The sequence below is a fragment of the Halichoeres trimaculatus genome, unplaced genomic scaffold (assembly GCF_033239565.1).
Source record: "Halichoeres trimaculatus isolate MK-OKI-2021-1 unplaced genomic scaffold, fHalTri1.1 fHalTri1_scaffold_2, whole genome shotgun sequence".
NCBI lineage: Eukaryota > Metazoa > Chordata > Actinopteri > Labriformes > Labridae > Halichoeres > Halichoeres trimaculatus.
In genome coordinates this window covers 29,337,701-29,354,266 of record NW_027437180.1, presented here as the reverse complement: position 1 = coordinate 29,354,266, position 16,566 = coordinate 29,337,701, and the positions used below count along the sequence as shown (strand labels likewise).

The 16,566-nt window shown below is 39.1% G+C and overlaps 1 protein-coding gene across 1 annotated transcript in view; it reads left to right on the top strand.

Annotated features, from left to right (window-relative positions):
- ctnna2 (catenin (cadherin-associated protein), alpha 2) overlaps nt 1-16,566 on the top strand; it is a 335,649-nt gene that overhangs the window by 52,856 nt on the left and 266,227 nt on the right. The window contains exons 3-6 of the mRNA XM_074686588.1: nt 1,788-1,983; nt 6,202-6,368; nt 7,443-7,562; nt 9,102-9,368. Of these exons, the coding sequence (XP_074542689.1) occupies nt 1,788-1,983; nt 6,202-6,368; nt 7,443-7,562; nt 9,102-9,368 (750 nt within the window). The remainder of the gene's footprint in view (nt 1-1,787; nt 1,984-6,201; nt 6,369-7,442; nt 7,563-9,101; nt 9,369-16,566) is intronic.

The following is a 16,566-nucleotide window of genomic DNA, read 5'->3' as shown; positions in this document are numbered from 1 at the left end:
ATTCTAAATTTAATGCTGATAAATAACAAATGACTGTTCAAAAAAACAAAATCGCTGGAAAGGATGATTTCTATCAGTGCTACTATTCCTGGAGCCATCACGAGTGAGGACATACATCATTAAAGTTTTTATTCCAGTCTGGAGGCACTTAAGCAGTGCAGTGGAGACAGGACATAACTTTGCTCTTAGCACCTTTTTTTCCTCTTCAGAATGAAAGCCTCTGATATTTTCCATAAACGAATCATTTCACCCCACTGTGCAGGTTCAGCTGCTGTCAGGCTGATACTTGGACAGAAAAGTTGGACTGGTGTGTGTAATGATCATTTCTGTCCATGTGTCACTGTCTTCAGACAGGTTGGTGTCAGGCTGTGTAGCAAAGGTGTCACCAGCATGCAAGCAGTAGAAATAATTCCACACTTTAATTAATTATTGACAGGCAGCGTTAATTGCTTCTCTTCTGCTCCCTGTACTGTAGGCTGAGTGAGTTTAACGTTCAGCTTTTTAATTTCATTCTTTTGGCCAACTACTTTCAAAGTACGATTTTGCCTTTCAGAGGAAGTCTTGATGATAATGACGCTTTAATTATAGTGCCGCATCATTTAAATGCAGATATTGAAACATTATTTTTACTGACAGAGTCCACATTTTGAAACATTTTTAGAGCAGTATGTCAGTGACATTTCTCATCTCAAAGGCTGGCTCAACCTTAAGTGGACCTCGGTATGTGATTGCTGATTAGTCAAAGCTTTTTAGCGTGTAGTGGTGCTCATTTCAGGTGATTTTGTGATTTTGTGACTGCTTCAAGGCTGAGTGTTGTTGTGAACCTGAAACAGCATTGCTGATTCGGTCACATGAACTACGATCATGTTAGCTGTGCACATTCAGCTCTGAGTGTTTCTCATCATCTTGACTGAGTGTTTTCTGCGAAGGAGAAATCAATGTTTGTGTGGTCCAGTGCAGAAATGCATTCTCAGGGTAGTAGCTGGAATGTGTCATATAACATTTCTCAAATGACACAGCAAGGAAATGCAGACAACAATTAGATCAAATGATCATTTCTAGGATTCTGTTCCGCATCATACAATCGATTTTATGCTGTGTAGCTGTTTCCTGAAGAGCTAAGATCAAAGAGATTATCACCAGAGGCACAGTGGACAGGGCCAGCTTCAGTAAAGCACTTTACAACACTGTTACTTGCAATGAAAGGTTGCGGTTTCATTGGGTTTATGTCTTGGATAAGGTTATACCAGCTGATTGCTTGATCCTTTAAAACATATACTCAATTTTTGTATACTGAACCTTATCACAGGTGTGGAAGAACATACTGTGTCTTAAGACATAACTCAAGGTATTTTCTGTTCTTTTTAAAGTCAGAACAGCATTTGCTCATAATTACAAAGAAGAGCTTCTTTTCATAAACGGATAAAGAAAGAAGTGGATTAGTGAAATTTTTATCTTTTAATTGGATTGGCATCGCTGGGAGATAGCTGCACACAGCTCTTCATCTGTTTCAGTCAGATAAAGATGACAAAATTGTGTTTATCTTTTAATAAGGATATGTTTCTTTCCTGTCAGCTGTTGCAATTTGCAAACAATGCAACAAGTAATACAGCAAGCATTGATTTGAGTTTTGCAGTCTTATTCAGCCCAGGCAGCTCAAAGTGTGCAAATATTAGTCACGTTATTTACCAGTTTTTACTGAATTTCAAGACGTTTTTCATCTCCATGTATTTTACCCGTAATCTGCCTTTTTAGAATGTGTTTTTTACCTTATCCTCTTTTCCTAGGTTACCACCCTGGTGAACACCAGCAACAAAGGGCCATCGAGTAAGAAGAAGGGTCGCTCCAAGAAAGCTCATGTCCTGGCAGTGTCTGTAGAGCAGGCAACCCAGAACTTTCTGGAAAAGGGTGAGCAGATTGCCAAAGACAGCCAGGACCTGAAGGAGGAGCTCATTGCTGCTGTGGAGGATGTTCGTAAGCAAGGTGAGCGTGTCGGCTGCATCACTGTTCTTGTGAAGTTGCTGAATCAGGATTTCACTTTGACACTGGTCAGCTAAAAACATTATCAGTCAGTTACTCTCCAAAAGAAGAATTCCTCCTTTACTCCAGCAACATCAGAATCCAGCTCTATAGTGTGATGATAACAGTGTATGACTGTGGGTTATTTCCAAACCTTCCTGAGCATCATCCATCATCAGCTAAGTGTTGCCCACATGCTGTCAATTTCTTTGTGAATTGTTTTGTGACCAGGCTTTTGTCTTGTCTTTAATGTTGTTTTCAAATAACTGTCTTCTAAATATATTATTATTTACTCTGTTAAATCCCCCCTCTTTTTTATGGAGACAGAGTATTTAACACATCAGGTCTTTGTAACTTGAAATCAAGACCAATATTATCTTGCCTGAAATGGCAGCGTAGTGAAGTCCTGAGTCATAGTTTTTAGATATGTGCACCATGCAATGATATGAAAGACACAGAAAGCAACCATGTAGTTAATTGTGTCAGAGGTGGTCATCTGAGACTCATTGATTTTAATACCAAAGCTGTTTTTGTTCCTTTACTCCCTCTCAGGTATATATCATAGAAAGACCATAATAGAAAAAAAGGTACATTGCTTTAATTAGACCCTTAACCAAGCATCCAGCACTAACACAATCACAGCAGTAGACAGTAGAAATAATGACTTCTTGCCTCATTTTCTGTGAAAGGTCTAAGGTGCAAACTTGAATTTTAAGCAATGAGGTCCACAGTGAAGAATAATTGATTAAAAAAAAAAGTAATGTTTGGTGAAAGTATTAAGTACCCTGAAGGTCAAAACAAGTCAAATGTCTGCACAAGTCCTGGCAGATGCTGAGTTACAAGAGGCGAGGCAAATCCATTAAATATAGCAGATTAGTAACCATTAGTTTTGGGCTTTAGTTGGAGCATCCAGCCTCATGAATGTAATGAGTTTAATTCTGGGCTTGTTTACCCTAAAGTCATGCATCGTTAAAACTTCGACTGTCTTTGATGGTGGGGAGCCTTGCTGCATTTTAAAGCATTATAAATGCCTATTCTCATTAGCAGCAATCAGGAAAATTCAGACGTCTGTTCGAACTTGAACTTCTTCACACACATATGCAACTACTCACCTGCACAAATCTTTCTGGCAGCTTAGCTGAGGCAATGTCACTCTCTTCAAAGTTTTTTCTGGTGCCAGTGAGTCTAAATGTTAAGCAAATATTTGTACCCAGAATGCAATTGAACACGCTGTTCAATATCTGCATCAGCAGAAAGTGCAAATGGAGCCGGCTGTACAGTATGCCATGTTGAATCCATGCTCCTCATCCTGCACTGTCAGCTCCACTTGGCCTGCTAGTGCTGTTGAACATTGACTCGACTGCATTGGCACACGGCTCTTTTGAGCCGTGAAATAGACTGTTGCTGTGCAGGTCATCACCACAGCTTATGTCAGAAAGGAATGGGATCAATCTTCTATATTTGTTAGCTATGCAAGCCAAAAGAAAAAAGAAAAGAAAAGAAAGGCAGTGTTAGGAAGGAAAAGTTTATCGACAAAAATATGTAACCTTTGGGGCCAATTTTGAACGAGTGTGGTGCACTTGAACATTTCCAAGCTTATACCTGAACTCTAGTGCTCATGAATGCTTACACTGCCCTTTCATATTCTTTTTATAGGAGGCTCGTGCCCTCTTAAAAAGGTGATGAAGATGAAAGTTAATATTCCACATCTGCTAACCTTTTACTGCTATTATGGAGAGATGGGCATGCTCCAAAGCTCTTCAGCACACGAGTGTACTGCTGATGGAGCACTCTTCATTCTCTTTTTGAACTCCACTTTTTAGTTACTTTAGGTATAATTACATTTCCGGCAATCAGGAACTTTTGTGTTATATCGAAATATGGATAAGAAATATCTGAAATACAACAGACTTTTCATTTTCTAAACATAGTGCCCTGAGACAAATGGGACCATCACGTTATCTAAGGTCACTGTAATTCTGTCATCACCTCATCAGACCTCTGTCATCATGACCTCATCATCGCACCCTTTTATCTTGTCAAGATTAAATTAGGGATGCTGATTTCAGGCTGCAGAGAGGGCTTAGCAATCAAGCCGTTTGTACTGTCACTCTACACCAGCTCTCCTCGAGGCCAGACATACTTATGACACTACAAGCAAGAGTAGTGTGTCTGTGTAAATGTGTGTGTGTTTCTGTCCTTTTTTCGACCAGACTTCTTTCGTTGTGTTTTTATGCAAGAGTTTGTCGGATGAATCTAGTTTTTTAGAATCTTTAAGGTTCATAATACAGTGCTACATATCAATTGGACTAAAAGCTGTATCAGTGTTTTGCTAAGAGAACGGCCTGTCCTGCCCCCTGCCTTTTTAACACTGACCCAGCTTGAAGTTATTTTGCATCATTATTGAGGAACCAGCCTATGTTCTCACCAATGGTTGGTTATGTAAAAAATAAAATGAAATGAACTTTAACGGCAATCCCTGAGGACTTTCTGGTTAAATAAAGGTTAAATAACAGAAATGGAATAATCAAATTTACCACTGAAAAAAGGCCATGGTCGGTCTTATTTAAGAGCAAGAAACACATTCATTAAAAGCACAACCTAACATTTTTATTCACTCTGAAGGCTTCAAGTTGTAGGCAATGAGCTTTACTTCAGAGACATGGAAAAATTAATGTTTTTTTGGATGACCTAAGGTGAAAAGGTTTGAGCAAGGTCATAACTAAACCACAGGCAGCACATTATGTAAAAGAACATTACACCAGTCATGAATATTCTGTCAAGGTTAAATGTCCACACATCTCTTTAATCTCAGTGGTTTGGAGGAAACTGAAGCTTTTTGTAAAATAAAATTACAATTACAAATTAAAATGCATTCCTTCGTCAAACATGGTGTAATATTCTCTGAATTTGCTTGATGGTTAATCTTACTGTATGTCAGTAGTTACACAAATTACACGGCATTACATGGCAACAAATAAACTCACACAGATAAAAAACAACAACACTTTGAGAGACACTTTAAAGTGAGTTACACTGTAAAACTAGAGAATAACCTGGCAAAGTGAGACCAAAACATTCATACATCTCCTTACTCCCTGGCTGCCATTAATCGAGTGAACTATGTCAACGGATGAAACATGAATAAAAATATCAAATCAAAAACCACTTTTATTTCAAAGATGGTGCCTACCATCTCTGCTTTGACAAAGCAAATAAGTGGGTGGCCAATGACATTTCCACTTTACATGCTGCTGGTTTTGTGGACCACAATGGCAGAGTATTGTTAAGGTCAAAATGATTACCACTCCTTATGAAATCAAATAAAACCCTTATCCTTCCAATGACATGGGTCATTACCTTAAGTGTTTATAGTTCATATGCGTTCACAATAACAAAGACAACATCTGCGCAAGGTCAAATGAATATTTAAATTGGTTTGCTGAACTGGACCAAAAAAAGGCAAGAAATGTAATGGTCTTTTTCTTTTCTTTTCTTTTCTTTTCTTTTCATTTCTTTTCTTTTCTTTTCTTTTCTTTTTTTTAAAGGTCAGATAACTCTGCTTCTTAGAGTTACCTAAGGTGCAGTGCTGACTTATTGCTCAGGTGTGTTTCCACAGCTAATTGACTGGTCAGTTGTAGTTTCAAACCCAGTTCATTTATTTTGGAATTACAAAATCACATGGGGCTTTATAATTTTGAGCATCTCAAGTTTAACAAGATTTTTTAAACAGAAATCTTAATACATGTTTTAAATTCCAAAGTGTACCAAATTGGGCCATATCGTTGATGAGTGATTGAATTCCTGTGTATGAATAATGTAAACATTGGGCAATAATTTAAGGAAATGCTCAAATGTTCTGGGAGGGCTAATAATTTTGACCCTAACTGCAAATAAAAAACTTGGGAAACTTTCTCTAACCATGATTGCTTGCTTCAAACCAAGAAGTGCCTATTATACTGTGAACTGTGCAAGGTGGACAGCTCTTTGTCATTATATCTACTATATCTGTTTTGGGGAGCAGAAGAAGTGGAATGTCAACTTTTGGCCTCACTAATCACCAATACTTTGGAGAGGTTTTACACACTGAAGAGGTGGAGAAATATTGTTGAAGTCATTTACAGTCAGTGGTGTATCTATGACATTTTTTTCACTCGCAGTTTTCTACCTTTTCCCGTGCAGGAGAGACGATGCGTATTGCTTCGTCAGAGTTTGCCGATGACCCATGTTCCTCTGTGAAACGTGGCACCATGGTGAGGGCTGCCCGTGCCCTACTCTCTGCTGTTACCCGCCTGCTCATCCTCGCTGACATGGCTGATGTCATGAGACTGCTGGCCCATCTTAAAATTGTAAGTGGGGTTATTAACTTTTCTGCAACAAAACTAATTAAAAAGTTCCCTTCCCTCCCTTCCCTCTTCAATAGTAGTTAATGGGTGTGTTGTTTGCTGGTTTACGAGGTGTTGCCTCGGAGTTTTAAACTTTAGTTCCTCTAATTATCGTTTTTATACTCATCTTCCATGCATTAAAATAATAAAAGTAATTAGAATGTGTGCATTGACAAGACCTGCACGCAGATTGTTCTTAAAGGTGTGTTCAGATATTAAACAAAGGCCTTCCTGGTGCAGTGTGGTCCACAGCAGTAATATATGCCTTTAACACAACCTCTGCACACATTAGCATATAGATGAGGCACGGAGGAGTATCCTCCAGGGAACACACATCTGATTTTAGTGTATTAATATCATACTGTGGTGTGTGCCCAAGTGTGATTAACCACACATACCCATCCCGCTTAGATCATAGTAAACCCCCCAAAACGGAGGGTCCAGGCTCTTTTACTTTGAAAGTGGCTCAGAGCTTTGAAAGACAAGTTAATACAGAGTGCTAGAGAGAATGATATGCCATTGGCATGATCTTAAACACTCAGTCCTTCCTCCTCATTCATTCACACTTTGTGTCTCTCACACAGACACACAGACACACACACTCACACTCATTCAGTCCTTTTCCGGCTTCAATCTTGAGGCCCACTAAGGGGCTTAACTCGAGCCAGTATAAGCTCTGCCATCAAAGGCCACTTAAAAGTTATCTCTCTCTTCTCTCCTTTTCATTACATCTTGTGCATCACTTTCATTAGGGGAAGAAAGGAGTTCAGAATCAGAATGCAGAAAAGGATGGAGAGATTGCTGAAATGAAACCTATTAAAAAAAACTGGTTAATGGTTATTGTCCTCATGAAACTGGCAACAATTGCACAGAAGAGAAGATTCATTTCTGTCATATGCAACATTTTAGTTGAACTGTATTCCAGCAGTTATTTTTGAGGTTTAGCACTGAATCACCCTAGTTTGAATAATTGATGCTGTCTTCAAGTGCATTTCGTGAGATTTTGAAAAACTGAAAATGCCTGTGCTTGTCTGACAGGTGGAAGAGGCCCTGGAGGGAGTTAAAAATGCAACCAATGAGCAGGACCTGGCCAACCGCTTCAAGGAGTTTGGGAAGGAGATGGTAAAGCTTAACTACGTGGCAGCTAGGAGACAGCAGGTAACTGGAAGCCCTCTGTGTCCTGCTGTGTCTCTCTTACAGAGAGTGAATTTCTTCTGGTTCGTGCGTTACCTTTAGGCACATGGCATTCACATGATAAAAGAATACCCCCAGAAGTGTGAGCACTCTTGGTGGTGATAATTATGAAATAGCATCACTGTACACTGCAGCATGCAAACTAGGTAGCTCAGAAATGCAGACACTGGGGAGTTATTTGTCTTTTTGAGAGGTACAATTATATGTTAAAAATATCATTTATCAGACAAAAATGCACATTTTAGTCTTATACCCATAAAAGAATTGCTCTACCTAATTTCAATATGCAGTTTACCTGTTTGGCATTATGCAAATTGTCTCTTTACATATAAACTACATTTGAGCTCAACATTGAAGATAATTTGAAGATATTATACTTTCTGTCAGATGAAGCTATGTATGGTGTAAGTTAGAGCTGACTGGAACTTAGATGTGTGCTTGATGACATTTTGGTCAAACATAAATGGCACTGAAAACTGTTTTTGATCAGTGTCAGACAAAATGTACTGGGAGTAATGTATTCCAGATATTTCTGTTTTTCAGTGCCGATTTGAATGTCTTAATCTTATTACAGTAAATGAGCTGGATTTCCACATGAGAGCCCATTTGACCCAGGAGGATGAAACATGAAAGTGTTGGAATATATTTCTAATATTTTTCCTCACATGGCCTCCAGTGTGACAAAAAGCTTTCTGAGAAGTTTTCCTTTAAGTGTCATGCTGGCAAACATCCACCCGCCTGTAATGTCCCAGAGCAAAACACTGAACAGGATTTTGTTCAGCTCCAGGGTTTCTGATCTGCTGACACTTCTGCTAACTTTGTGCTGCTAGAACAACACCAATTTATCAGACAGAACCTGAAGTTGTGTTTTGACAGAGAATGTCTTGAGCTAGGATCTGTTTGTGCTCTTTTCAGCTTTATTATGAATTCATGATGACGCCACTAAAATGTTTTCCGTTTTCAGGCATATTCTAAGACTTAGAGGAATAAACACTTTATGCCTTGATATTGAAGTGTCAGACTAATGAGTATGCTCAGGCTGAAAAAGAGGATGAAAGTGCTGATGATTGGCTACCCAAGACACAGCATTAATAACATCATCCATTGTTTTTTGAAGAAGCTTTAAGGGGCCCAAATGTAGCAGTTAACTTGTTGAAAATGTTGACTCTGACTAACCTGGACCACCCCAGAGACATGGAGTGAGGTGGTGTTAAAACAGGAAACCAGCTGCATACTCTGCCCTACATAATTTAGATAATTTGTATTCTCTGAAACAGAGTGTAAAAGAATCTACAACTATAAAGTTTGGTAGAAAAGTAAATTAAAAAGTCACAAGGACCAAAATCCTCACTAGGCTGTATGTATGAGAATCCCTATTGAGTATAGTTATAATGGAGCTGAACTTCGGGAGCTAATCCCAAGTAGACACTCCATGACCTGTTGTCCTGGTCCTGGTGCTGTTTTTGCTTGGTGCTTACATGATTTATCTCTTAACTTCTCTAGGAACTGAAAGACCCCCAGTGTCGAGATGAGATGGCAGCAGCTCGTGGGGCCCTGAAGAAAAATGCCACCATGCTGTACACGGCTTCACAGGCCTTCCTCCGCCACCCTGATGTGGCAGCCACACGGGCAAACCGGGACTACGTGTTCAAGCAGGTTCAGGAGGCCATAGGAGGCATTTCCAGTGCTGCTCAGGCCACCTCACCCACTGATGAGAAACACGGTCATGCTGGCATCGGAGAACTGGCTGCTGCCCTCAATGAATTTGACGTAAGTCTGAAAGCATCCTTTTTTTCCCTCTTTATTACTGCCACAGTTTGAAGGCACATTAGTGGCATCTTCACAGTAACATCATTGGGTACATGTGAAGCGCTTAAAGATCAGGACAATTCAAAGCACTAACATATGCTCAAAGATGACACTAATTACAGCACAACTTGATGCTCAGCTGGCACAGCTCTATGATTTTTTTTTCATGTCTGGTATCTCATGTCAAATGGGACGTTCTTTTTCTGTCACATCCTTTTGCTAACACACAACACAACAAAGAATCACTAATTAATATAGAGGCACAGTGATTAATTCCTTGTCTCCAAGATACCCATACAAACTGTGCTGTCTCATTTCCTTTGCACCATTAATGTGTGTAAGAAAAGATTCCCACTATCTACAGAATCACACATTTCAAATTAAAGAGACTATAGTCTGTCAGGAGGTTTTCATATTTATATCACTGTATAACTTAACACTGGATAACCATATCACAATAACATAACATGACGATATTTATCTCTTTCATGTCGTATATGTTTTGTAATTTCTTCTTCATCCTCTGTCAACACACTGTAAGGCACAATCATTCATGCCCGTTGCTCTGCTCAATGTAGAGCATGAAACTCTGCTGCCATCTAGTGGTAGGATGCTGATATTGAACATCTGGAACGCTTGAGGCTGGTTTGCAGCCTGGTCTGCAGGTCAGAATATTCAGCTTGTCCTGTTTTTTTGTGGGATGAGAGTTTAAGCTTTAATGTTTTCCATCACTTTGGTGATGAAAGAAAAACATACTTTGGTCCCTAAAGGCAGCTAAAGAAACAAATTTATCCCATAATGATTGATCAGATTCTCTCTGGCCAAATGAGCCTTTACTCTTGATTACGATATACTTGATGACTAAGGCTGTCTGTCACATGCACAACAGCTATGCTCCACATTCTCCTTTATGACTCCAAACATTACTGAAGCATGAAACTTCAGGCTGTACAATTAAACCATAGTCAAATATATCAGAGTCATAAGACACATCTGCTTTAAATATGTCAAAGATAAGTGCTATTTTCTCAAAATGTTTTCCCATCTAGCTATGAGAAGTTAACCTGTTCACTTTGCTTTCATTAACAATACCTAATTTAGGGAATCGATATGTCTCCTGAGATACATTTAGTGTCGATCATGCCTAATCAATCACTGCAGCCCTAAAGAACAACCATGCTAACCAAATCTTGTTATTAGCCCAGAGTGACAGTGTTATACAATATCATTAGAGTATACCCAGTGCACCTTGGCAATGTTTTGTTTGGGGCTAGGTAAGTTTTGTGCAAAACATCCCACATGTCTGGCTTAAGCAGCACAGGTAGTGTTACCTTTTGTAGTTACAACAATTTTTTTTCTAATTTGATACATGATAGATTTTAGCCTGGTTCTAGTAATAAACTTTATACCACAGTCTTTACTGAAGTACATGGTTTATTAGCGTCCTCTGTTCCTGACTTAAAAAGAGCAATATTATCTTTACATTTAAAACCTAAACTCTGAACTCTTGTGTTGTCTTATTTACAGCTCTATGATAATTAGAAGAGTAGAATGTAAGCAGCACTCTCAACTTGTTTATTATGTGTTTAAAATAGGTTTCTTATTCAGGAAACAGAAAGTTTCTCTAAATCTGGTGATGTACTTAGGAATGAGTAAATTATGACTGTATCATTTGTACATCATGCTAAATTATCACAAGACTAAACCTGAACTCAACAGCTTCTTCAATCAAAAGTTTGTTGAATACATATCTTGTGAGTTGTTGGCTCTCCTGCCCTCAGTGTTAAAGCTTAGGCTCTTCACATACACAGACTGACACATGCACACTGAGGCCATGTCCACATGAATCCAGGCATTTTCAAAAACGAATAACCCCCCTCGTTTGTTTTTAAAAATACCTTCCTCCACACACAGCGGGCCAGTAAGTGCAGCTTGAGGCATGCCAAACCCATGTATGGCAGTGTTTTACAGAGGTAAAACCTGTGCCAGCCAAACCGAATGAGCCCCATTTAGTTGTGACGTTTGAGAACCAAAAACTCTTTTGACCCTCGTCTAACGAAACCATGAACCTGGAGTTTTACAAAATCTTCCCTTTAGCTGGAGTTTTCAGAAATAAAATGTTTGACTTAAGATAAAGCTGTGGTTATGTGTGGATGACAGGTGTAAATGTATAAAAATGTATGTGGTTTTGCGGATACCTGGCTACATGTGGACATGGCCTAAAACACAGCTACTCAAGCATTGTAGAGACCACTGACAGCACATAAATAAGATTGATGCCTCTCCATCTTCTCCAATTGTTAAAAGGGCCAAAACAATGCCACTATTGTTACTGACATACTGTTTTATTGATCTATTTTGGTTGTAAAGGAAGTAAAGAGGGGATCTTGCTGGTTGCAAAGTGAAACGTGCAAAATGTCCCTCTGGTTGGCAGAGCAGAACAGCGTACAGCTATGCTACAGTTTGCTCTCACCTGTTAGCATGTGCATTAAAGCTGTACCTATTTAAAAGCCACTGCTCTGTCAACATAACCAAGTAACATGTACAATTTCAGACATTTTCTTTTAAATAGTTCATAATGTATTTCCTTAAAACATGTGTTCAGGATTTAATGGGCGGGCCAGAAATCATAGCGGCGTCACGTAACGGGGCCATCATTGGCATAACCCTGCCCCTGCCTCTGTTGTGGAATAAATACGTTCAGTGCTATAGTTCAGTGTTGTTAGCTTAGGTGGTTTTCCGCTCGCTCTCGAGTCTCGGATAGCATTTGTTACTACCTGACTGTGAGCAACAAGGCTGAGCACTATCAGTGTCAGTCAGGTTCTGGCTGGATGGCTGGGGGCTGGGGGCTGGGTCAAGCCTATGAAGCCGCTGGCGCTAGCTTCCATTGCTACCTTAGATACACGGAGGCAGCTGCTAAGTTAGGCGTGTGAGCGTGGTTCCAGCACATCGAACTGACACGCCCCTGGCGATAACAGCAGAGAGAAGTGCTTGTTTTTCCATGATTATGAGACTTTAAATTATATTCTTAGATTTTTTTTTAATCTTTCAAATTTGGCTCAGTGGTCAATGACACATGTTTCTGCTGTGTGACAAACTCTGTGTGACACAAATTTATTGCTGCTTTACACCGGCTTTAAATGTTAGACAGCTGTTATGCCTTCACTGACAGGAGGCATGTTATTCATGCACAGTCATGCTAGCTTTGCTTGAACTGAATAATAACAAAGAAGTCAAAAAATAGCTCCAATGTGTTAATCGTTGTCACTTGTGTAAAAGTGAAGCACAGTCTGATATACTAAGCTGCAGGCTTAAACAATAGCAGCCTCACTACCTTTGATCATTGGTACCTTCAGGTGTTCAGTCATGTCAGCAGAGGAAGGAGAACAGAATAAATCCCTGGTAATGAATCACTTGCACTGAGCGCTGGAATTGTTTTCAGTAAGATGATTGAAATTACACAGTGACTCCTGTTTAAAATCCTTCTGTGACTGTTTTGACCAATATTAAATTATACTTAATACTTTTATGAAACAGTTAATTTTAAAATGATTTAAATTTCAAAGATGAACTTTGAGCACACAGAGTTTGATACAGATACAAAACTTAACTCATCAAGTTTCAAACCCACTGTTGTCAAGTAATTTCACTCAAATTTAAAAACACTGCAGCTTGTTTTGCTCATAATTGAATTTGATGAATAGATCCAAACTCTTAAAAAATGCTTCAAGTCGCTTCAGATTGGAAGGCATGACCCCAAAACAGCACAACAACAAATAATTGAAAACTCTTGAGCACTTGGAGGTTAGATATGTCTCTTGAGATAACAAAAAAATCGTTTTCATGTGATAAGTTAATTTCAGCTATTTTCTCAATCTCAACTTGTATCTTTCGTTATCTTTGACAAACAAAGCTTGTTTCTTTTGTGATAAAGTGGATCCATTGTAAAACAAGCTTTATTGTCTTGAGATTAAGAGACAAACTAATCTTTTAGGATGTATAAAATAGGTCTAGATCTTGAAAATACAGCTGAGAGTAAGTTATCACTGGGAAACAAGCGTTATCTCAGAATAAAAAGATTTATTAGCTGCAAACTTGAGAAAAAACAGAAAGATATATCTGCTTGTCATCTGGAGAAAACAACTCCATTAAGAATATGGATGTATCTCGGCTTAGGGCTGGGAGTTTTTCAATAAATTGATTTCAGAAATATGATAGCTTGATTGTATTGAGAGCTACTTAAAGCTCAAAATCTTGATGCAGTATGAAAACTGATATTGTGACACGGACAGCTTTCATGCAATCATGAAATAAGTTTTGTCACATTGGTTTTGTATAACCTTTAATGAGATGTCATTTAACATTTGATGCTTTTCTGGTTTGTTGAGTAACATTTAGCTCTTCTATGAATTTCAGACACTACATTTCTTTTTTCCGCTTAAAGAGCTGTTCTGTTAATTTCAGTTCATTGCACTAAGGTTATTGCATTTCATGAAATGGCTCTTAGATTAGTGTTTCTTCCCTCAATGAGACCAGTTTACTATATTTGAGTGACCCCTTGTGGTAATTTTCTGACATTGCATACATCCACTATTTTGATTTAATGCTCTATGGAAATGTCAGCTCAGCAGGGTGAGGCCGAGGCTCGTATGAGACGTATTAGATGAATAACTAAGCAGCTATCTAATACTAGGGGCTTAGATGCTTGGATGAGAACTACATTCTTGATTCTTGTGAACCGCCTATGCTGTCAATGTGCACGAGGCCATGGCCTATAGTAATCACATCGATCCTGTTTTTTATGTAAAACAGCAAAGCGCTTTAGAAAAGCAAAAGACCTGCATAATTTGATTCCATTTGGCAGACAGGCAGACAGGCAGCAGTTAAATGAGACAAATTGCCCTTTGCTTAGCCCTGTGTGCTCGCCCAAAGCTGGTGCATGTTTAATTCCTTACTTACCAGAGACACAGACTATGGTCAGATCCTCGCAGAATAGTAATGACCTGATAAAGTGAGCTGTGAAGCACAGCACTCGGAGGAGTCGGTGTGTGAACACGATGCATGCACTTGTCATACACAAGATAGTGCATCAGATTTGGGCTGTATGCTTCTTTGTAATACTATAGTGCAGTGTGAGCAGACATACACTGTTCTCAAGATTATCTGAAATCCTTTTTCTCTCCCCCTCTCTCTTTTCAATCCACACAAACTCACCGACCCTCCCCGGCATGCTTGCTTTGTTTTCAGTAATGGAGTCCCTCTGGATAGTGCAGAGTTGGATGATTGCGTTTATCTGTTTTGGGGTGCTGCTCCCTGTCCTGAGTCGGCTTTGATCTGTTAGTTACTCATTCTTTGGCTCTTCTGCTACAGTTGGATGCTTGTATGGAAGACCTGGCTATAGCACATACACAGTAACACCTCATTCAGGAAGGAAAAGCCTTAGATACTAGACCAATTTTTTGATTTTATTAGAGTCCTACTTTGTAAATCTGTAGGTTGATCGCTCTCATTTTATAATGTCAGGGAGTGAATACGGACATATTGTTCTCAGATTTCCTTGAATGTTTCAGTCCCTTTTTTCCCCACTCATAAGTATCTTTAGCGGCAAAGAAACGCAGATGTGTGTCTAAGCACTAAGCACAATTTATGTCAGTCTCACGCTTAATGAGTAATGAATCCTGATCACGCTGTGAGCAAGTTTTCTTTCTTAGTTGGGCTGAGGAACAGAACTGAAAGTACCTTTCATGTCCTCAGTATCAGTCCCAAGAATGTGGATTCATTTGTAGAAGCAGCACAACAACCCAGACAACTGGTGAAAATAAAGCTTCCCTGCTACGTGGGTTCTTTCTAGCTTTAATTGGAGAAAAACACCCTGAGGACAGTATGTTTCACAGCATTGATTGTGGCTCATATGACTCTGAAAATGAAAAGAATATGGGGAGGATGTTGCGTGCTGCGCCTTAACTCTTCTGGAAACATGACACAGAAGGTTAGACAAGATTTTTTAAATTCAGGGCACAGATGTGGGTCTATAGCTGGAGTGAAAGGGCAGCTTATGAATAAGACAAGTAAGAGGGGATGACCTCATCTATACTTCTTTTTTCACTGACACTCAGAATTAGTTTGGAATGAGTCAGCTCAGGACACCGAGAAGCAAGATCTATTAAGGGAAAAAAGGGGGCAGCATCAGTTCAAATTTGCACAGTTTCACTGTGGTTTGGCAAATAACAACAGTGGACATTCACCTCCTGCCATGCACCCTCGCAACCCCAAACCATTAACCTTTAAATGATATTCAGCACATTTACAGGAGGCTTTTTTTGTTGTTGTTACCCTGCTTCTGTTTTTTTTTTTTTTTTTTTGCTGTGTCATAGCACACAGCAATGTGAGAGCAACAGTAAACACTGTTATTTTTACAGCATGACCCTAACATCTCACAGTGACCCTTGGGTTTTTATCTTTTGGCAGGGTTTTAACAGGAATTGAGAGAGTGTGGAGAGATCCACCTCTCCAAAACAAACAGTACAGTTAAAAACATAAAACAAACCATTACCAAGCATTTTAGTTGGGACTATGCTAAGCTGAAAGCAAAACTGACATTACTTCAAACCAGGGCTGTTGGTGTTTGTGTCAATTGTGATATTATTAAGTTTCAGAATTAACATTGTCTTTTAAGATTGAGGTATCAAGGTGATTAAAACTTTGTTTTTCGATCTCAGACATTAAAGTTGTTTTGCTATTAAGATAATTCTTACGTATACTTCTAGAAGACACCCTCATCTGTCTAACAAATGTCTCTCTCTGTGAGAAATAAGTCTGACTTCTCCAGTCTACAGATGCTGATGTCAAGGCTGACATTTGGCTTTCTTGTTTCTTAGATTTATAGCTGACATGCAACATAGCCCTTGTTATCTCTTTCTACACAGAGCTTCTTGTTTTGTTTTTAACATGCTTATAATTAACAGCCCTAATTAGTTAAAATGTCATCCAAATCCATTTTCCTTTCACCTGGCTCCTCCCTGGACCCATTCAGTCATTGCAGCACCTCACTGGCAGTGACAGATTTAACACACCACTCCAGAAATGGGCTTTGGTACTGCAGACTTAGCAGGGGTTTCGTAAAGGCGGTGCAAAATTTGACGATGGCCACCTTTAAATT